The sequence below is a fragment of the Charadrius vociferus genome, unplaced genomic scaffold (assembly GCF_000708025.1).
Source record: "Charadrius vociferus isolate BGI_N301 unplaced genomic scaffold, ASM70802v2 scaffold50, whole genome shotgun sequence".
NCBI classification, from domain to species: domain Eukaryota; kingdom Metazoa; phylum Chordata; class Aves; order Charadriiformes; family Charadriidae; genus Charadrius; species Charadrius vociferus.
In genome coordinates this window covers 1262068-1285435 of record NW_009646445.1, presented here as the reverse complement: position 1 = coordinate 1285435, position 23368 = coordinate 1262068, and the positions used below count along the sequence as shown (strand labels likewise).

The following is a 23368-nucleotide window of genomic DNA, read 5'->3' as shown; positions in this document are numbered from 1 at the left end:
GTTATTTGAGTTATATAAACATGCCACTATATTATATAATCCAGCTATTTATAGCAATGTATTTTAAAAAGCTGTTAAATACTAACCTTAGCATTTCGTTATTAGCAGAGAGATCATGTTATTAAGGAGATAATAGCTCAGAAATTCATGAGGCATTTACAATAACATAAATATACAGTTTATTTACCTAGATTTTGGATATAAGCTTTGCCAAGAAGTTTTCATTTACTGTCAAATTCAGAATAATTAAATTGAGGTAGCTTTGCTGTAAATGAAAAACCACAACATCATCCATAAAATGAAATGGAAAGTTTCCTACATTATAGCTGAACAGAGATTTTGGATTTCCAAATCATCTATATAGAATAAAATGGGAATACGGAAAAAAAAAAAGATTCCTCGAATCTTATAATAAAAAAAATAATAAAATCAGTTAATGTTTCAAGGAGGTTGGGCTCTCTTTTCCAGCACTCAACATTGCCATTATGAAAAACTAGCTAGCTGCTAAATATTTTCCTTTTAATGCTAATTACAACAGCGTGACAGCTGAAAGGGAATCATTTCATCTTGCACTCTACCGTCTGCCTGATCATTACAATGCAGGCTGGAGAAGGCAGATGCACCTGAGAGTCACCTAAACATCAACCTAACTCCTAACTGGCTTTTTTGTCTAATTAAATATGCTAATTTGTACACTGTCTTTCATAAATAGAGCATACAAAAATATTACAAAGAACTGGAAAGGGGGAGCAGGTGCAAAAAGAAAGGGAAGCGGGTAAGACGACAGACAGGGGAAGGAAGGCCCCAAAAGAAGGGAAGGGGCCCAAAAGGAGTTGGGGGGAAAGAAGAAAAGAATAAAGCAATTCTGACAAATAATATGCTAGAACAACACCTATGCATTTAAGCCAAACTTTCAACTTTTCTGGATGGAGTTCAGTCAGAAAAGGGTGGGGTTTTTTGGTTTTGTTTTTTTTTTTTCCCCCCCTCAGAACAGCACTGGTTCTGCAAACTAGGGAATAGGGCTACAATCCAAATTTAATGACTCCATTTATTTCCAAGTACTTCACAGCTTAAATCCCTGTTAGTCAAATTCAACTCCAAGCAGAAGTCCATATTCGCTACAGACTGTCCATCTTTCTCACCATTCAGATTTCTTTGTTCTTACAAGTCCAGAATACTTTTTCTCAAGTACAACACAATAATTACAGGTGTTTGCTTTAAATCAAATCACTGCCATTGCAGTAAAATCCAAGACTGTGCACTGGAACAGCATCCACCATTTCAAGGTCAGAACTGTTAGCCAGCACTGCACTCTGCTTTGATTTCCTTATATTTAATGGAGGCCCGAGGGACCTACAAATTCATTAGCGCCTTTTTACACTGAAGATACCCCCTCCTGCCATCAGTTCCATACCTACTGATGCTGCTTTCTCAATCTTGTCCCATTACTGGACTTGGTTACTTAGCTGAGGACTTATCTGATCTTCTTTTCCTTCCATCATTATTCACCTTTAAAAATCTACCTTATTCTTCTGTCCTTCCAATGTTTCTCAGCTGTCTTCATAAGGGCTGTCTTAACAGACTCCCATTTAAGTGTTTTTTTCCAACACCAACAGCACTCAAAACTGTGAGTGACACCAACAGCATAGTGCTGATAAATTCACCTCACTGAAGCCACAGGACTTCACTGTCAGCCTGCTTCTACAGCAGCTTTTAAAGCCTCTACACTAGAAAACTGCATAAAAACCAGTACGAACAGAAAATCTCAGTGTTCCAAAGGAAAACACGTTGCCAGGAATTGTAGGAAACCAAAAAATAAACAATACTGATAAAACAGAAGGACCAGCCATTGCTACAAACTGCAGCAATGCTCACAATTAAAGGCACAAGAACAAGAAGTTTCAGAGCTTAATGTTGTTCCCATCTACCTTGGCTGTTAAAAAGCCCTGTCTTAATTCTAGGTTCTCCTAGTTACAGCTGCAAATTCAGTACCTGCCAAACGTGCCCTCCTTTCTGTTATACACAGGGATTACATCAAGCACTCATGTTCAACTTCTGTAATATCCAAGTCATTTTCAGACACTATTTCTGAGGACAGAATCCTTTATTTCTGCTTCTTAAGCAATCTTAGGAACCTCTGACCTTCTTTGGCTGTTAGTCTCCCAGTGAATGTCTGAGACCCAACAGTAAGTCTATTCTTCCACATGGTTGAAAAGGTGTTTAATAGTACAAGTTCAGAAGATATTTGATCTGTATTATTTCATTAGAAACACTGGGGTTTATTGACAACCCCTGAATGAAATGTCAATTTCAAGTCCATTCATTCCCTAGATTTTTAATCTATATAATCTCTTCAGTGCTGCTTTTATATTCTTCTCATGTCTTAACCAAATGTCATGCAATAAAAACATCTAATACAGAAACCTACCATTATTAGCTAAGTTTATAATTTCACCAAATAGATAATTTATAAACTCCTACCACTCACATTAACCAATCTTTTTCATTTCCTGCACCAACCACTCCGCTGGACACACACGCCAGGTTACCAGGCCTAGCATTACCCAGCTGATCCCATTTACCAATTTAAAATATTGAGAAATAGGACTAAGTGCGGGGGAGGGAAATAAAGCATGCATTACAACTAGCAAATGACAGAAAATGACAGAAGTTATAATTTGAAAGATTACTGTGATGTTTATTACTTTAAAGTGATGCCCATAAACTTCCTAGCAACCGTGGGATAGATGACATTTTCAAGCTCTATTTCCTATCCAAAGTCTGCAGGCTGCCAGGAGATAGACTGCTTCCCCTCTGGTAATTCTAGAAACATACAAACAAACTTTAAAAGTAGCAGCTCTTTTCCACAGTGGCACTGGCAAAGATCCAAAGCAAAAGCCCTCAAAGGATCCAATATACTTAAATAGGCTTTCAGTTAATAGGATGCATGAGATTCCTCCTTTTAAAAACTGGCTCTGCTACGGATACTAACCAACTAGGCCCCTAACTCTAAAAATTTCTAAGAACAACAACTGCTCTGAAACTGCCTTTTGCTAGAACAACTTTACTTTTCTAACTTTGCATAAATTAAAAACATCTTTAAAAAATTTCCAGAGTATATATACAAATCAGCTTTCCTCCACACTGAGAAAACCTTTCATCGTGTCTTACATCATGCATCTGCTTTCCATAGGTTGCAAAATATTGTCAAAGGTAAAGGAACAAGTGAAGTAGCCTACATAGCTCTGACCTTTTTTGCAAGTTAATGAACAGACATTTGTTTTTAAGAGCATCTTTGCCATCAACTGTGCTGACATTAAACAGATTTTATGCAGGAAAATTTCCTGAGTAATGAGGCCACAAGAACTATTTCATGACAGTGACCTCTAGCAACAGAAGAGCAGAGGTGGAAAAGGGAGAAACCCGTTTCCTAGGTGCAGACCCAGCTGTTTCAACAAAATCCTACAACCCTAAGTCATGGTAAACCCCACAACCTCTTCCTTTGCAGGCCTTTCTGTGTTAGGGCTGAGGCAGAAAAGACTGATGGATTAATCTGGGTAGCTACTGAAAATGTATTGCCTGTCTGTATTCTGCTGTTCACATATTCCCCACACCTGAATGCAGCTCCTGCAACCAACTTCAGCGTCTTCAGCATTTTGCCTACCACAGGGTAGTTTGTTGGTGGTTTTTTTTGCCATTTCCTGTGCAGAATATGCAATAAGGGTTTCCGAATGTAGCTATTCAGAGCGCTTAGCGTTGTGCCCCCAAAACATCACATTCTCTTCCACTACTTTAAGTCTGTGTTTTGCATACTGGCAGAAAGGAAAACAACACCATCAAGATAAATTACAAAAGTTTGTTGCCATTGTTCAAATTTGCTGCTGTCTAAACCTGCTTGTTAAGAACTCATGTATGCTGTGTAGTCCCGTGTTTCCTCAGTGAGCCTGCAGACATCATACATTTCATCAGACATTTCAGACAGCCTAGAGTTCCTAAGCAGTTCTAGCTGATGAGGTCCCATACATGTGAGATTGTAAACCTTGACTGAAAAAAAATGTAGGAAACCCTTCATGAAAGCAGCAGTTTCCACTCAGAGCATCCCCCGTCCTCTCTGATCAGAGTGAAGCGTTCATGTAAAGCCTCTTGATTTTTGTATTTTCAGATATAGTATGGAGCCAGTAGATCTACTGGGCAATGTGAAAAAAGACATGTCAGCACTCAACACGGAGTAGAAAACCTTCATTACTAGAAGACAACTCATAAAACCATGAAAGATTCAGGCAATAAAAGTTTACATACGTGTCCATTCAACAGGTGCTACACTGTAGTACATAAAATCAAAACTTGACAAAATTATTTCCCTGAGTCAGAAGCAACAAGAAGGAACTCAAACATTACCGGAAAATTCTGCTGTACAGAAAATTTCAAAGATGTACTTAAGACACAGTTACAGCTTTCATGGGCATATCTGAGCAGATGAGTCAACTCTTAATCATACAGCATTTACAGGTACTAGAAACCAGTGTGTGTGGACTGACACCAAAAAAAGGGGTTTTTAAAGATGTGTTAAATACCTAAGCCAGAAGAACGGGAAGAGAGGATTCTACTTTAATGACGGAAAGTAACATGGAGGTCACAATACAAAATCAGAAGCTATGAAATAACAAATTGTTTTAATACACATTTGATTTTTGATCTAGCTTATTTTTATAACTGATAAAATAACACTTTGGAGCTGCAGAAAAGGAAACCCCAGCCTGGCAATTATTGTATATTTTCAGTAAAGGCAAGGAAGCATTACAGCAAGAAACTGCCTTGATCTCATCTGGAATCATGTATATAATCCTAGCCACTAAAATAAGAAAGACTGAATTCAAACTTGGATGAGTGCGTATGAAGATTACCAGGTAATGCCGTGGGGGGAGGGAAGCAGAGAAATCCACCCCTCCCATACCAGTAAGAGAAACTTGGCTTAAGGGTAACATCACACAGCACAGAGGAGGCACAACTGCCATGTGCAAATGCACTCAAGGGAGTAACTACAACAGACAGAATATAAGTATTGCAACTAAAAGAAAGCTGGCTCAATGGTAAATGTGTGTGAAATAGGTATTCATTTAGGTTTAAAACCACAGGAAGTTTTATGATCCTCTGAGGAGTGATGATTAGGCTGATCAAGACAGCCCAAGGAGATGGCGATGTGATCCCTTTAAGAATCAAGAACACAAGGTAGAATGGTGGAGCACAAAAGCACAGCAAGTTACTGTATTTGTGATAGGAGACCCATGACAAGACCACAGTTTTTGCTGCCCTGAAGTTGATGAATGCTTTTCAGCTTTTGTGAGTCAACTCCTTATTTAATTTCCTTTGCTGCATGTGGGCAAAATAGCAAAAGATTTCCATAGGAACTGGTTAGTTCCAATACTCAAAGAAAAGGAAGACTGGCCAAAATTTCCCCCTGAGAATTTTTAAATAGATTTGCAAATTGAATACAGAATGTATTAGCTGATAAACAGGTATTTCACAAGCTTGAGTCCAAAAGTAGGGAATTTCTTTTATAGATACTGTCACCCAAGATCATCTTTCCACTGCATTTTTGTTGCAGTATGTTTTACTGTTAAAGCTGATAATATAACTGCCAAAACCAGTTTAATTTCCATAACTCAAAAGAAAAATCACAGAGGGAGGAGTACATTTGATAGCAGGAGTAAGACAAAAGTGCCTATAAGAAAATCTACGTGCAACAGACACAGCAGAAAAGCAATAGATCAACTTGTCAAGGTGGAGTTACATAGATGGGTTCTCAAAACCTTTTTTGTGACAGTCTATTAGCATATCATTAAAAAAATTATGACATACCAACTATATTGATTACTCTCTTTAGACAACACAGTCTTGATGGATTTGCAACGCTGATAATGGTTCCATAGTTACTGGTTTCTTGTTGCAGCTTTGATGATAATTTCATACCAAATTAGTACAAAAATCCAATAATTATCAGAGTTGAAAGACCATATGAGTATGGGTCAAGTTACATACTTGCTCTGTTTTCTCTTCTAATATTGAATAACTGTCTTCCTATAGCAAAGAGGTTATTTTATCTCTACAAAAAGTCAGTTAGCAACCATATCATGCATTTTGTTCACTTAAGGGAAAAAAATGAAAAAGCCTTACTCTTTGTATCCAGCTGAGCACGATACTTTTCAAATCCCTTGAGCCGAACTCGTTCTCCCAAGAGCTGAAGAAACTCTTCAAAGGCTGGACCTGCTGATTCATTATTATACATTTCCTCTTCCGTGCTTTGTCCAGCTTTGCAGTACATGATACCCACCTTAAGTTGGTAACTTAACTGCAAAAGGAAAAAGATGAACATCTTACATGTATATCAAATGATGCAGCAACTTATTTATTGAATTAACTTCAGATTCTTATTAAACCCATCATTTATAAAGAAAAAAAAACCTAATTGTGTCTAATTTCAAATGTTAGTCTAGTTCCAAATAGTCTCATTGTTCTGCACCATAATTGCCTTGATGATGGCATATTTCATCTGACGATCTCAAAATGCTTTCCAAAGGGAAACAAATGTTAACATTCTTTTTTTTCAGGAGAACAACACTGCAACATGCAAATGGTGAATATCTCACATCGAGCCACGTGGCAAATATTGGCTGAGAAATGTCAGGGACTCGACTCTCACTCTTAGGCTGGTACCATGGTTACTATCCTACACCAAACCTTCCATGCAGAAGGGTAGGGCACAGGATGTGCTCATTTCTATAGTAAGTGACAAAATTAACCTTCCCTCACTGCAAAAAGAAGATGAAAATTATTCACCTATCAGTGCATTCACAGAATCACAGAATGGTTAGGGTTGGAAGGGACCTCTGGAGATCATCTAGTCCAACCCCCCTGCCAGAGCAGGGTCACCTACAACAGGTTGCACAGGACAGCGTCCAGGCGGGTTCATCTGTTAGCAATGTTGAAAGAGTCCATGGCATTCAGTTAGCCTTCTCCAACTTAAAAATGCAGTAACAAAGAAAACAGCTAAATTGAGAAATGCTGGGAATACTTTAAAGGTACTATTTACTAGCATAGACTTTCAATCATATTTGTGCTTTTTAGTTCCATTTTTCCTCTAATTTAGTGTTTGATGCTCCTAAAACAGCAGAAACTGTAGATGCGAATAAGATAAGTTTTTACTCAACCACAGCTGTGATTCTTCAAAGCAAACTGTTGCCACCAATTCCAAATTGATGCACACACAAAAAGGACCACTTCTGTATCCTTTACGTCTGGACTACAGAAACAGAAGTTACAGAAGGGAAGAAAAGAGCACCCACTGCCATTTACTGCCAAAACCAATTTCACAGGCAGGAACGCTGACTGGCAAAGCGCAAAGGAGAAGGCGAGCCTAGGAGTTCACGCATGTAATTCATCTAGTAAAAATGCATACTTATTGCAGGGTAAATAATCTTTCCTCCCACACATGAATTTCTGCAGAGACTCCATTTTAAATAAATACCAAGCAGATCTGCTAGAGCAAGATCACAAGAAAGTCTATTGAAACTGGCATGAGATTTACAAGTTTGGGCTACAGGTTAGTGGGAAGTGAACAGAGTTATCTGCAAGGGCACTGGAAGCAAAGTCATCTGAATATACTGTGACTTGCTCTCAAAGCTTCCGTAACAGGTTGTGACACAAGAAGTTTTTGGAACTTGCTGGGATGATGTGGGCACATATAATTAAACTGAAATCCATTAATCCATTGTGGCCAGCAGGTCAAAGGAGGTGATCCCGCCCCTCTACTCCACTCTCGTGAGACCCCCACCTGGAGTACTGCATCCAGCTCTGGAGTCCCCAGCATAAGAAGGACATGGACCGGCTGGAGCGTGTCCAGAGGAGAGCCACAAGGATGATCCGAGGGCTGGAGCACCTCTCCTCAGAGAGTTGGGGCTGTTCAGCCTGGAGAAGAGAAGGCTCCGGAGAGATCTTATTGCGGCCTTCCAGTACCTCAAGGGGGCCTACAGGAGAGCTGGGGAAGGACTTTTTACTAGGGCATGTAGTGACAGGACGAGGGGGAATGGCTATAAACTGGAAGAGGGCAGGATTAGATTAAACATTAGGGAGAAATTTTTCACTTTGAGGGTGGTGAGGCACTGGAACAGGTTGCCCAGAGAAGTTGTTGAGGCTCCATCCCTGGAGGTGTTCAAGGCCAGGCTGGATGTGGCCTTGGGCAACCTGGTCTAGTGGGAGGTGTCTCTGTCTGCAGGGGGGTTGGAACTCGATGCTCTTCAAGGTCCTTTCCAACCTAAACCATTCTATGATTCTATGATTAATTTTAACTTATTATGTTTATGGTGGGATAATTTAAAAGCCCTCAGAAGTGGTCCTACTCTGTATCTTATTAAAGTAAATTTTAAAATTAAAAAACTCTGAAAATTGCAACTTCACTGTATTTTTCTTCTACTACCAAGGATGAATGGTGACAAGTATAAAGTATTAGCAGTAAGAAAATAAGGGGGGGAGAAAGGTAAAGATCAACCTGGCTTGATTACTGAAGCTGAAGAAGTTAAGCATACGCAGTGAGTCACAGTTCTAGGCTGTTTCTTTTTTCCCCTCCAGAATGTCCCTTATTTTATCGTCTGACACAACAACCACCTGACTTGCACCTTTTAAATATGTCCAAATTTCTTATGATAAAATATGAGTACAGCATAGAATCATAATGGTTTGAGTTGGAAGGGACCTTAAAGATCATCTAGCTCCAACCCCCCTGCAATGGGCAGGGACATCTCCCACTAGACCAGGCCACTCAAAGCCCCATCCAACCTGGCCTTGAACACCTCCGGGGATAGAGCCTCCACAACTTCACCAGGCAACCTGTTCCAGTGCCTCACCACCCTCACAGTAAAAAATTTCTTCCTAATATCTAATCTAAATCTACCATCTTCCAGTTTAAAACCATTACCCCTCATCCTATCACTATACTCCCTGATAAAGAGTCCTTCCCCATCCTTCCTCTAGGCCCCCATTAATTACTGGAAGGCTGGTATAACGTCTCCCTGGAGCCTTCTCTTCTCCAGGCTGAACAACCCCAACTCTCTCAGCCTGTCCTCATCTCAATCTATTTCTTATGAAAGAAACATTCACAGGCCAACTTCCAAAATTGCAACTGAAAGGAATAGTAATAATTTAAACAAATTATCAATCTTGTGCCTTGAAGTAATGTTTTATCTCCTTTTCTCATTGTTAACTATTTGAAATGCTTTCTGTGTAACTATAAAGGAAATACGCTCTTTCAGCACTAGAAACCCAACCAAACCCATTCACCTTTTAAGAATGAAGACTGCATATTTTGGGCACCAATGTACTAAGACTTGAAGCAAAGATTTTTATTGGTAAAACAAATACCAAGCACATGCAAATTAATATTACAATTTATTATGATGATTATTTATTTCAACTGCCCATTCACTAAAAAAGTACAAAAATTCAAAACAACCACCAGTGTACACAATGCTCAAAATAATCCAGGTACAGATGGACAGCACACGCTTTTTTTTTTTTTTTTTTAAACATTCTCATGATGACTGTTTGGTTAATCTTTAAATTTTCTCAGGAATCACAGGAGCTAGACGAGATTTGCAGGTGCATTCCTATGATCTCTGCTTAGCTAGCAAACTACACGACCCCACTCACTGCAAGCTTATTGCCTCACAGCAGCCAAACAGGGCTACGTGGTCTCACAGAGAACCTGGACCAGCTACTGCTGACATGTGGGAAGGGAGGAGAGAGGAGGGGAGAGAGCAAGGGTGGTGAGAGGTGACACTGCTGCTGCTCCTGACAGAACAACTGCCATCACATCCATAACATCCATGTCTTGGACCATTCAGGTAACGTTTACTGCTCAGATATGCTCTCTGTCCACTCCCAGGGAAATACAATGGATGGAAGTGTTTCAGGGGACCACAATGCCTTAGCTGCACTGCTAATTAAAATAGTTTCTAGTATCATAAATCATAGAATTGTCTAGGTTGGAAGGGACGTTTAAGATCATCAAGTCCAACTATCAACCTAACACTGCCAACATCACCACTAAACCATGTCCTTAAGTGCCACATCTACCTGTCTTTTAAATACCTCCAGGGATAGTGACTCAACCACCTCCCTGGGCAGCCTGTTCCAATGCTTGACAACCCTTTCAGTGAAGAAATTTTTCCTAATATCCATCCTAAACCTCCCCTGGTGCAACTTGAAGCCACTTCCTCTTGTCCTATCGCTTGTTACGATCGAGAAGAGGTCAGCCCCCACCTCTCTACAACCTCCTTTCAGGTAGTTGCAGAGAGCGATAAGGTTTCCCCTCAGCCTCCTCTTCTCCAGGCTAGACAACCCCAGCTCCCTCAGCTGCTCCTCCTAAGACTTGTTCTCCAGACCCCTCACCAGCTTCGTGCCCTTCTCTGGACGCGCTCCAGTACCTCCATGTCTTTCTTGTAGTGAGGGGCCCAAAACTGAACACAGTATTTGAGGCGCTTACTTTTGGACAAAGAAAACCATTCTTACCAAGCACACCTACACTATTTAAGCTTCAGTTTCGGGTGAAGGAAGTATTTTTAAGGGCATAAACATAAATGGGATCTGCAGCATCCACGAGCAACCTAACAAATGTCCTTTATTGCTTTGAAAATGTCAGCCTAAGAAACTAAATAAGGACTATGCAAAGAGCAAGATATGCCTTCTAGCTCTGTTCTTTGATTTGCTGAACTTAAAAAAAAAAATGCATAAGGACAATGCAAGTTGGTATTTCTGAATCAAAAAGTGGATCTGGGGGAAGAAAGGCATGCAGTCCCCACTACTAAACCTCCTTCTGATAAATCTAGGATCCTCAGAATTGTATTAACTCCAAGTAAAAGCTAAAAAAGGAGCTGAAGGATGAATTCTGCTGTGGTAAAACTCCTAAAGTAGCAGCTTCATTTTAATAATCTTAAAGTATTTACATATTTATATATATGGGAAAAGTGCACTCCAAGTATTTGTCTAGCACCCCCTGAAAGACAGCAGAAAGCACATCTTGGACTTAACCAGTCAGCAAGTTCCTATTATAAATATGGAATTATATTAAAAACTTACTGACATTTCACAGTATTTCTGTGAATGAGGAATTGCCATAAAGATAAACTTCTACTGGAATAAATCAGTAATTGCCCTGATATTCAAATTTTTAAATCATATTTGGAAGTAAACCTAAAGTAAGTTACCGTGAACTCCGCATTCAAGGCAAAGATTAGTTGATGGTAATTAGCCAGAAAGCTAGCGCAGCCCTATGGAACTATTGGATTGCTTTTTAACACAAAACCATTCAAATGAATGCATTTTAATAAAGCCAATAAAAGAACAGCTAGGTGACAAGCAATGTGGGCCGTATGTATAGAACAGCAGATGTTACCATGACTCTAGCAATCTACGGGGAAGTAAGGAACGTGCAACTTGACATACACCGCCAGTAGTAAATTGGGGCGAGAATCACATTCCCATTCTGACACTGGATGTCACGCCGATATTGAAAGAGTAAAAGAGACTGAGCTCAGCCATAACAGTGATATGAAATTCCGAGAAAATATGTTGCAGTGAAAGACTTGAAAAGTGCAATCTGTTTAGTTTATCATAAACAAGACCAACAGATGATTTAATTGCTGCATACAAAAACCTTTGCTGGAAAAAAATCTCACACCATAATGACTCTTAAGATGTAGCAGAGAAAGATACCACAAGTCTGGAAGTCAAAAGCAGATAAATTCAAATAAAGAATTGCAAATTCTTAAATATGAAAACAACCAACTGCTTTAAGACCTCACTCAAAATATATAAAAAGACAGCCTATCTTAATCAAAACTGGTGCATGTGAATTTGGCTCAATGAAGGGGTTACTGGGTGAAATTTAATGGCTAAGTCAGGCTGAGGTCACTTTATAGTCTTAACTCTTAAATTTACAGAACATCTTACTTGCTAGATCAAATGGGCACCTGTTCCTGCTGTAATGAAACAGTGTGACACTCAGCAAGAAGTGATAAACATTCTGTGTACCTAATTAGTAGAGCAGCTGTTACCCAAATTCTTCTGTTAGCTTGGAATTGATAAAAAAATGCAGCTTCTAATTAGTACAGAGTGTGCTTATCTTTTTCTGTTAGAAGTGTCAAACTGTTTCATTACCACAAAAACAAAAGTACTTTGATGTAGATAATACAATTTTAACTATCACTTGTCCTTAATGATTTTCAAAAGTTTACGTAGTAACAGAAAAATCATACTATACATTATACCTTGGGAGCTTAGTTACATGTCAGATATGAAATCATCATCATTTAATCTCATACTTTTTTGACAACCGACTTCTGAAGCAAATGATGCTAAATTACTTTTCAAATTAAGTATTTACTGGAAATAATTTTGGAATTTTTTTTTTAACTAGAACTTTCTGCTAGCTTTTTTTTTTCCTTTGTGAAAACTTTCCCATCAACACTACAGAAATTGCAGGTTCCTGATGGGCATATCTGGAAGGTACTGATCCTTGAATCCAAAGGCTCACTTACAGAGCTATGTTGAATTAAATTCCATTTTCTCCACTGCTGAAAGAGAAAGCTTTGGAAAGAGATTGAAAGGTTTCCTTGAGTCTTCAAGTACCTGACAAACTTCATTCTGGATGAAGGGCAGATTAGGTTTAGGCTCAGGTAACAAATCATAAACACTGAATATGTGCTTATTTGGAATCACTGCTCTAAGGAAGACACTCAGGCCTCCAACTGATTAGGATCTCATCATATGAAAGAACAGTTAAACTGCGCAGCGTAAGCATCTAAAAATTCCATCCTTCTTTTAGCAGGCTATATGGTAAACCCATCTATCCTCAACTTTACGTGTCTGCTGGCTCATCACAGTATTGTTTTCTACAGGAGCCAATAAGCCCATGCAGGAGATACAGCTGATACAGAGTATACTTGCATTTCCAAGAGACATCTAACAAAGCTTTTTCTTCAGAAAGCCTTAAAACTCCTGAATAGCCAGGGTACAGAAAAGGACCTCACTTAGACATGTGACTTGCTAAAAGACAAAAAGGAGCTGAAGAAAATGATCAGTAGAGTAAGGCAGGGATCTGAACTTGGATATACAGTATTCAACACAGACTTTAGCAATCTGATAGAGGTGATGAATAGCAAGGTAACTAAGTTACCTTAATCCAGTACTGGATTTGAAGATTGGCTATGAGAGCAAGCAAAGGAACTTATGATAGTGGATAACTGGGCAGATGAACCTCAGTGCAAGTAAAGCTTGAAGTGATCTATGTGGTACAAAGATATCCAACTTCTTATCTACAGCAATGAGCTCTGACTTATACCTCTAAGGAACAGGATCTTAGGCGTTCATGAAAAGATACTTTCAGTGTTCAGTAGCAGCCGTAAAGCAAATAAAAACATCAGTAATCATTAAAGAGAGAAGAGATAAGAAAGCAAAGATAAGAAAGAAAGATAAGAAAACTAAAATTTTTCCCCATTTTCAAAACCGTACTGTTTTAAAATAGATGTGGGAGAGGAGGAAAGGAACTGGAAAAACTCCAGACAAAGGCAAAAGCATGACCAGAAGTACAGAACAACTTCTACATGAAAACTAACTAAACTAGTACTCACCAAACTGGTAAAGCAGAGGGGTAGGACAGAGATCCCTATAAAAGCCTACAAGCTATCAGGAGCCAGGAAAGTATCACTCCATGCTCATCCTGTTCTCATATTCTTAGCCAGGCACCCACTGTTGGCCACGGTCAGTGACAATACTGGGCTGCACCTACCTTGGGCTGACCACATATAACCAATCCTGTGTCAGCCTGGATGCTCTGCGATAGCCACAGCTATTTCTTCATCCTCTTGTATCATGTTCTTAGTGAAAGAGATGAGGTTCTGGAACTAACTAGAGGACAAAGTGCTTTGCTCAAGCTTTGCTTCTGGTGGGTATTTATTTGGGGATTTTCTATCTTCTCCATTTTAATAACCAAATCACAAGGAGGCTGACAAGATCTTCATCATAGTGACTTATAAACCTGTTTAGAGTAGCTATATTCTCTCCCTTGTGGGGCAGATGATGATTAGACCTTTTCCAATTTTATAATCACAATGTTAGATTGACAGCAAGAAGAAATAATAACATAGATGTTAATTCTGTGCAGGAAAGGCTGCTGATGAGACGCAAAAAGGACCAGGAGAAAGAGAGTGTCAGTACTCAGAGCCGTTAAATGTCACTGTCGAAGTTTTTAATCATAAAATTCACTTTACTCATGGACTTTCACTTTGCTAAGTCTAAGCTATATAGCTAATGAGCCTCAGTTCCATCTTTAAGAGACCAGGGAAATATCACCTAATTGAAAACCACTTGTATGAAGAAGTGTAAAATATTTTACCATGTAGTTTGGTTTCAGGGGAATAAAAAAAGAAGAAAAAAAAAAAGACGGGCAGTACCCTGGCAATGGTTGTGCCACTACAATACTACAACAAAACATTTAGTAACATGGGAGATTTCTGTTCTTACTATAATAGCAATAAGAAAACCAGAACAGAACTCACTCCTTCCCCACTGTCTTTGAAAAAAATCATTTCGTCTCTTAAAGTAAATTAAAATGGACAATTGCCATAACACTAATCTAAAACTTCAGACTACTAAGACCAATGAACTTGATTTCATACATACCAAATATTCTGCAAAACTTGGGGGAAAGGCATGCAACATAACTCTCCCTACAGATGACAAGCTTTAGTTTAAATGAGGCATTTTAATAGACTTCCTCTAATCATGTAAAGCTAAAAGGCGATTTTGCAGTTCACTGCAGTAATCTGACGGTTTAAGACAGCTTGTCTCATTTTGTAACTCTGCACTTACCCCTTGTTCATCCAGCTTCATAAGCTGTTCTGTGACTTTTGGAGTGTTGAAGGCCAGCCTTAGGCAATGGATATTCAGCTCAGGAACCACATACTCCAGCACTTCTTTTAGGGGAAGTCCCCTGGCTGTGCAATGCTTTGCAGTTGAAGGGATAGCATCTTCCAGCACAGAGCCTCTTAATGTCATAAGCTAAACATACAAAACAAAAATAGCTTATATATTGAATTATGCACTGAGAAAGGGTTGCTTAGCAATAGCAGTGGAGCAAAACATACTATTTTCCAACTCTCAATAGAGATTGAGGACATTAAGTAACTTATGTTGCATGAAACACACTGATATGCAAAATGTCACTCACTCCGATAGCTAACATTAGTCAGAATATTTCAAACAATTCAACAGATTTAAGTTTTACAGGAAACTAATACTTGGAAAAGATTAGTTGCAGCATTTCTAGCAGAGCAACTATAGCTCCAGTAAGTTTTTCAGGCTTTAACCAAAACAACCTTCACGGTTTTCTCTGTATTGGATGTTATGGAATAACTCACTCACTGATAGGCTTACTTGTATTCTGTGTAACATAAACATGCGGCATAACTTCATCAGGAGATGCCTGGATTATACGTGTGTAAAGGAGACAGAAATCTATTATCAATGCTGAAAAGCACACAAACCCCACGCACACCACCTGGTTTTGCCTGCTCACTTCCAGCTTCTTTTACTATGGTTCCTGAACTGTTTACCTCACTAGTTCTGAATATGATCCGGTAGTTATACTGCGGTCCATTTTCTTTGATTTCATCTGGCTTCTCTCTTCTTATGCTCACAGCTACTGGACCCAGGTTCTCATCTGCCCCAAAATAGTTCCAGTGTTCTTGCGTACCAGGAAAAAAAAAAAAAACAAACACACAAATAAAAGTCCATCTTACTTCTTACACTTCAACTATATTTTCATGCTTAGCTGTTATATTGGAAATAAATTGCCAGCACCACTAGAGTCAATAACAGCATGTCTTCCCTGGTACCAGGATTTCATTCTCGTGCTCCAGTGCTCTAATGAGCTCCGTTTATACAGGAAGGCTGAAATTCAACATTGCATCCTGCTTAAACAGGCCTAAACCAGGATACACCTCTTACATTGGCTCTTATATCAAAATCTGTTTCATTCACATTGAGTACAATGAATTTTCCCCCTTAAAAAACAAAAACAAGGAAGCCAAATGCACCAAAGTAGGAAACTCAACACTATGTTAAAATGGGAACAGCAAACAATTGTACATAAAGAACGTAACTTACTTATTTTTGTATGGAAAAAGCAAAAAGCAGTCAAACAAGTTACTCAATTATAAAAGGGGGAAAACTGACGAAGCTGAAAAATAAGTTAGAGACTTGTTCATCGTAAAAATAATCAAAGCACAGTACCATAGAAAAATAGAATAAAGCCCAAAAAACAAAGCATAAATATTTACCAGTGAAGTGTCAAACAACCATAGAGTAAATTTAAAGTGCTAAGAGTTGAGTCTAAAACTAGCCTAGTTGGGAAGGTGGCAGAGAACAGAATACACAGCTGGAGAAACTGCTCACTAGCTGAACAGTAGATTATTTGAGATACATTTTTATATTTGTTTAACTATACACATGTAAAGCCAAGCTTTAAATTAAAAAACATTAGAAAAGCACATTTATAGAAATTAAAACTTAACAATTCTAAGAGATTGGTGTTGAAGGCTCTTATGTTGGGCCTTCTGAGCGTTATGAACTATCTTGACTGATGGCAGAGGGACATCACCATGAATGCAGCAACATATAAACAAAGTTAGAATCATAGAATTGTTTAGGTTGGAAAAGATCCTTAAGATCATCGACTCCAACTATTAAGCTAACACTGCCAAAACCACCACTAAACCATGTTCCCCTAAGTGCCACATCTACCTGTCTTTTAAGAACCTTCAGGGATGGTGACTCAACCACCTCCCTGGGCAGCCTGTTTCAATGCTTGACAACCCTTTCAGTGAGGAATTTTTTCGTAACAACCAATCTAAACCTCCCCTGCTGCAACTTGAGGCCATTTTCTCTTCTCCTATCCCTTGTTACTTGGGAGAAGAGACCGACCCCGACCTCGTTACAACTTCCTTTCAGGTAGGTGGAGAGAGTGATAAGGTCTCCCCTCAGCCTCCTTTTCTCCGGGCTAAACAACCCCAGTTCCCTCAGCTGCTCCTCATAGGACTTTTTCTCTAGACCCTTCACCAGCTTCGTTCCCCTTCTCCGGACATGCTCCAGTACCTTAATGTCCCTCCTATAGTGAGAGGCCCAAAACTGAACACAGTATTCGAGCTGGAGACTCACCAGTGCCAAGTATAGAGGTACAATTACTTCCCTAGTCCTTCCCTGGCTGTACTATTTCTAATACAGGCCAGGACGCTGTTGCCCACCTGGGCACACTGCTGGCTCATATTCAGCCAGCTGTCGACCAACACCCCCACGTCCTTTTCTGCTGGGCAGCTTTCCATCCACTCTTCCCCGAGCCTGTAGCGCTGCACGGGGTTGTTGTGACCCAAGTGCAGCACGTGGCACTTGCCCTTGTTGAACCTCATACCATGGGCCCCACCCCATCGATCCAGCCAGTTGAGACCTCTCTGTAGAGCCTTCCTAGCCTCAAGCAGATCAAGACCCCTGCCCAACTTGGTGTCATTTGCAAACTTACTAAGAATGCACTCAATCCCCTTGTCCAGGTCGTTGATAAAGACATTAAAGAGAACTGACCCCAATACTGAGCCCTAGGGAACACCACTTGTGACTGGCCGCCAACTGGATTCACCACCACTCTCTGGGCACAGCCATCCAGCCAGGTTTTTTTTACCCAGCAAAGATCACACCTGTCCAAGCCATGAGTAGCCAGTTTCTCCAGGAGAATGCTGTGGGAAATGGTGTCAAAGGCTTTACTAAAGTCTAGGTAGACAACATCCACTGCGTTTCCCTCACCCACTAAGCAGGTCATCTTGTCATAGATGGAGATCAGGTTAGTCAAGCAGGACCTGCCTTTCATAAAACCATGCTGACTGGGCCTGATCATCTGGTCGTCCTCTACGTGCCTTGTGATGGCACTCATGATCTGCTCCATAACCTCCCCCAGCACTGAGGTCAATCTGACAGGTCTGTAATTCCCCAATCCTCCTTCCTGCCCTTCTTGTAGATGGGCATCACATAACTTCCAGTCAACTGGGACCTCCTTGGTTAGCCAGGACTGCTGATAAATAATGGAAAGTGGCTTGGTAAGCAGTTCTGCCAGCTCCCTCAGTACCCCAGGGGGATCCCATCTGACCCCATAGACTTGTGTGTGTAGCAGGTCACTAACCATTTCCCCTCGGATTATGGGGGCTTCATCCTGCACCCTGTCCCTGTCTCCCAGCTCAGGAAGCAACCAACCCAGAGAACAACCGGTCTTACTATTAAAGACTGAGGCAAAGAAGGCATTATGTACCTCAGCCTTTTCCTCATCCTTGGTCACTATGTTTCCCCCCATATCCAATAAAGGATGGAGAATCTCCTTAGCGCTCCTGTCGTTGCTAATGTATATGTTGCACATATCTCAAGTGACAACAACTGAAGTTAAACATACCATACCTGAAAAGAAAATTTATGAGAAACTGTTGAAAAATAGAAATCAAGCATTGTACAAGAAAACTAAGTCCTATGTCATCACTTTCCATATGCTGCCTATCTGCATATATGAATGAATTTATACATGCACAAAAATAGAAAGTTAGAGCTATCTGAAAATTCAACAATTCAAAGAAAAAAATGTGAAATTCAGTGGAAAGAAAGAGAGATGTAACTGGCCTGAAAGGAAATGTAACCATACCGCCTGAACTACTATATACTGATTACTTGTTATTCTTAAAACAACCAGAACTTTAAAACAAGAACTTTAAGAGCGGTCTAATACGAGCTATAGAGATAAAATGTAAAATATTTTATCATCATCATCAAGAACTGCATCATTAAAGATACTAAAAATAGATACTGAAATACACTCCATTCAAGTGATGTCAGTCATTTTCCCAACAAATAATCACTTGTGGTGTTAAAAATTTGAGTGCCTCATTTTTTATTCTATTTTTTTTTAAAATTATACTTACTGATTCTTGCTATATTTTCCTCCAACACACCAAATGCTTTTCAAGTAGGTGCTCTCTGCTTGTGAGCTTACTTGTGCCCTAGAATTATACCTTTGCCTTCACACAGCTGTCCACCCCTTTAAGCCCTTGGGGGCTGTATTTTATTCCCCGGTATCTGTTATTTTATTACCCTTTCCTCGATGTTTTTCATTTAAGATTTCAGAGCATGCAAGACATAAAAGAAACATGCTTGCAGCATTATAAAGCTTGCATTCTACCAAATTCCTCTGCAAGTCAGAATCAAAAGCCAATACTCTGCACAGAGGTAATGAAGATTCAAAATTCTTTTAATATCTTGTGGAATATCCTGTAAATATTGGTGTAAGTTTTGGGTGACTGAATTAGTCATGAGTCGGGAAATTAAGAATAAATTAGACCATCCACATAAGCCTAATTAAATCTTTATATTACTCCACTGATAAGACTCCTGTAAATGTCACAGAGATTTTCTGTTGTTTAAAAACCCAAACCATCTTATTAGCACCCTAACTTTTCTTCTTCCTCCGTTAAGTAACTTCCTTTTTTCAGGATGTTTATTGCTCATCAGTTTATGCAGAGATGGTCAATGCAGAAGCACAGTCATTGAGAACGTGAGACCAATTTTCTATCAGCATATTACGCAGCTTTCAAAATCTGATATAGCTTGGCCATCTCCACAGTAAACTGCTTAGTGACTTAAAAACATTGGTGTAACTTTGCTTATAGAACATTTTAAAGAAAAAAAATATATGCTGGTAATACATACTAAGAGGGTCCAAAAAGTTTTCTGTACTGACAACTGTACAGATGATAAAATTGGTGTATCTTGTAACCAGTCCAGCCTGCAATTCAGAGAATTTTCTGAGGAGAAATTATTCTGCATCTTGAAAACACATTTAGGAAGGCTGCTAAGAGGAACGGCTGAAGCTGCATGAAAATACTTATACAATCCTGTATTGTTCAAATAAGCTTTTTATCTAGCTCCTATTTATTTGGAAAAATGCACAAGGTGTGGAATTTTACACTTCTCTGTTAATAGGAAATGTCTTTTATTCTCTTCTCTTCACTCTACAGTGGGCAGTTGTCTTTCTAGCTCTCCTATGCATCTCCTCAGTCCTCTCTTCTATTCCCATTGTCCTCTATTCACATTTACTATAGGGTGGTCCATTCTTTACCTTCCCCTTTATTCTCTTTCTCCTCCTCTACCCAGCCTCTGTATTCATTCTGCAAGCTACAGTATATACCCTCGTATCTGACTACTTTTCCCTGTGGTACTGTTTCTTGCACCTCTACCTGATTTTTCCACTATATCCTGAATTTCCTTTCATCCAACCATTTTCTCTTTCCTATAGCAGGAAAAGCAGTAGTAGAATTTCAGTGCACAAAGCTTAATATCCAATCTAAAGGTAGTTAATTAGGAGTTTGACTGTAAAAGCAAGGGCTACTTCACAACTAGAATTCAAGAGTTTTATGCCAAAAGTGAATAGCATAGAAGACAGCTTTTTCCTCCATCCCGCACAGAACCTCATTGAAAGCAACATTTCTCAAGCTTGACATTATTTCATTTAAACTGCTGTTGACAAATTATTTAATTAAAAGACATTCAGGAGACAACTAGCAACAGCCATAAATTAATTTATAATTAATTGCTTGTACCTGGTCATTAACCAGTTTATACATATTTAAAATAGTTAAATATTTATCATATAATTCAAAAGACACTTCCAGTGAAAGAATTTAAGTGAAAATACTCATTTTCCTGGCAGATATTTACAAGTTTCCCTTGCAAAGGAAATCCAAGTAAATGCACTTGATTTAGAGCAAGGAGGGGTTTTTTTGCGCTTTTATCATATTTACCTTTGGATATCATGTTCAATTGATGCATTATGTGTAATCAGACTAGAAGTAAAAATCGCAAACATTTTGCTTCAGAATGAAACTCCCCATCAAGCATTTTCCTCTAATCCTACTGCAGCACTTACAGCACTGGAAAACTCTGCCCAGCAGTTCTCTGGAAACAAGAGGGCAGCATTTTTAGAGCTTAGTCCTATAACGTGTTCAGACTGTTGCTCATAGCCAGACTGTTAACTGTAAATTTTCTGTAAGTCTAGCCACATACTTGAAAGGTACTGATTTGGGGATAGAATATGCAGCAATTGAAAGCATTAGAGCAAAGGGTTTTTTTACTGGCTGCCAACAGTTAAAGGAAAGCTGACCAACAGCTCATTCGTTATAAAACCAGCTCAGGAAACTATTTACTTCTCAGTCAAGTCTTTCATTCTAAGCCAGTAACTCAAATTTGTCCTAAATGGTAATGACATTAGTGACTACTGCCTGATGATGACTGAAGCTAAAGGGATGCTCTTGGTTCTTTCCATGAGAACTGTAATTCTCAGACACAACTAGGGGGACAGAGAATAGACTGCTCCTCCAGAGCAATATGCTCTCTTTTCTAAGTAGCACTTAGACAAACTGATGGAAACAAATTTTGAATTCCCTATAATTAAGGATTTCAGTCACATCACCATCAGCATCTCACCAAATTACCTTGGAGAAATTAAAATGAACTATAGCAATGCAATGGCCTTCATTCTTTTTCTTTTTTTAAGACGCAAAAGATTAACAGTGTGACTTTTTTTTTTGTGTGATGAGACCTACTTTTCATTAAATCATGCTGACTGGCATCATTAATGATTTTTAACTAGCAGTTCTTTGTCGATATAGTCCCAAATTACCTGCTTTTTTATTTCAAGTTGGAATGAAAACAAACTAAAGGATTACAATTCTATGGGTCATCACTTTTTATTCTTTACAAGCTTTAGGATTACTTCAGGAGTTCTCTGATTCTATGAAATTCTCTTGGTTTGAGATCTTTAAAAGTTATCATTGCTGAATCAGAATTTGCTTCATATTTTAAGACTATAAAATTAACCAAGGCCTGCTGACTTGACTAGCTGATCCCACTGAAACTGTTTTCATTACTGTCTATTCCATTCCTAACATCATAAAGATCCAATCTCCTCTTCAAACAAGGAAGGTTCTGCATCATTACTTGCTTCATGTTATAAAAACTTTCAGTTAGAACTGTCTTCCTTAATTTTTTTTCCTATAATGCTGCTTTAGGTTTTATCACTATCCCGTCTCTTTCAGATTAGTCTAAAGTTTGCTTGGGGAAAGACGATACACTGAGTGTTCAACAAAATGTGTTTGGTACTTGTAGAACTGTGGGGTCTGGGCATATCTGATGAGGCTTCTGAAGTACACCTCTTTTCAGACAAAAAATCTCTGGTGGGAACAACGCCCCTGGCTCTCGCTTGCTGGACTGAACACAAGCACAGTGAAGTTAAAAACCAGTTTCAGGGCTCAAGAAAAAAAAAGAAAAAAAATAAATCACTGTCCCTCCAATAATTCTGTCCCTCCAAACCCACTCCATGCACACACTGACACTTTTATATCTGGTTACCCCTCACCAATACCCCTTAGGACTCTGTTACGTTGATTTTATCTAATTCATCTTAATTACGACTAGAAAGAAAAGGAGCTATAATGGTGACCGGCACTGAAGTAGCATGAGGGTGTGATTTCCCTTAAGGACAAAGCAAACTAATAAATTGCTGTTGCTCACACCTCCTTCCTCTTCCGCTGCTCACTCTCATTGCTTACCTGACACCAGGCTTTGGCACTTCTCTGCCTGCAAGGAAAACTGATTTCACCCATTAAACTGGAGAGAAATAACCAAGCAATAAAAAGCAAATTCATTGCGATGGCAAGATTTCTGCTTGGTTAGTGAACTGAACTGGCTTATCAAGTTTTCAGAAAACAAGAGAACTGGTACAAGGAAGGGCGAGGAATAAAGTGCTGAAAAGCTGTTAAATGAGGTCAGCTGTAACATGAAACTGCACCTCTAGTTGCTGATTGCAAAACTCACCAGAGTGATAAGGAATCAAACTGTTCCAGAGGGAGACAGTTAGGAAGGTAATTGCAGGGAAAGGTGTCTAATCTCAGGCTCCCCTCTCCAAACACACCTCATCCTACATTGTGTATCTCTTACTGTTCTCAGAAAACCAGTATTTTTCCTCACTCCTTTCTCTCCAAAGGATGGGGATCAGCACTCTCAAAAACCATGCAGCAAAGCCTACCTCTAAGCCCTAGAAAGACTGCAGAAATGTGACAAGCACCACCCAACCAAGGGACAATGCAGGGAAGAAGAGGCAAGAGATGGATGTATTTCGAGACAAGGGAAAAACAGCAGATGAGATTATTATCTGTTACACACCACTAACAAGCTG

At 39.3% G+C, this 23368-nt stretch overlaps 1 protein-coding gene across 3 annotated transcripts in view; it reads right to left on the bottom strand.

Moving 5' to 3' along the window:
* The window catches only part of SIPA1L1 (signal-induced proliferation-associated 1 like 1), a 76974-nt gene that overhangs the window by 50681 nt on the left and 2925 nt on the right, over nt 1–23368 (bottom strand). For all 3 annotated transcript variants that reach the window (XM_009882222.1, XM_009882230.1, XM_009882238.1), the window contains exons 2-4: nt 15666–15796; nt 14923–15111; nt 6175–6349 (exon numbers count right to left, since the gene is read on the bottom strand). In XM_009882222.1, the coding sequence (XP_009880524.1) occupies nt 6175–6349; nt 14923–15111; nt 15666–15796 (495 nt within the window). The remainder of the gene's footprint in view (nt 1–6174; nt 6350–14922; nt 15112–15665; nt 15797–23368) is intronic.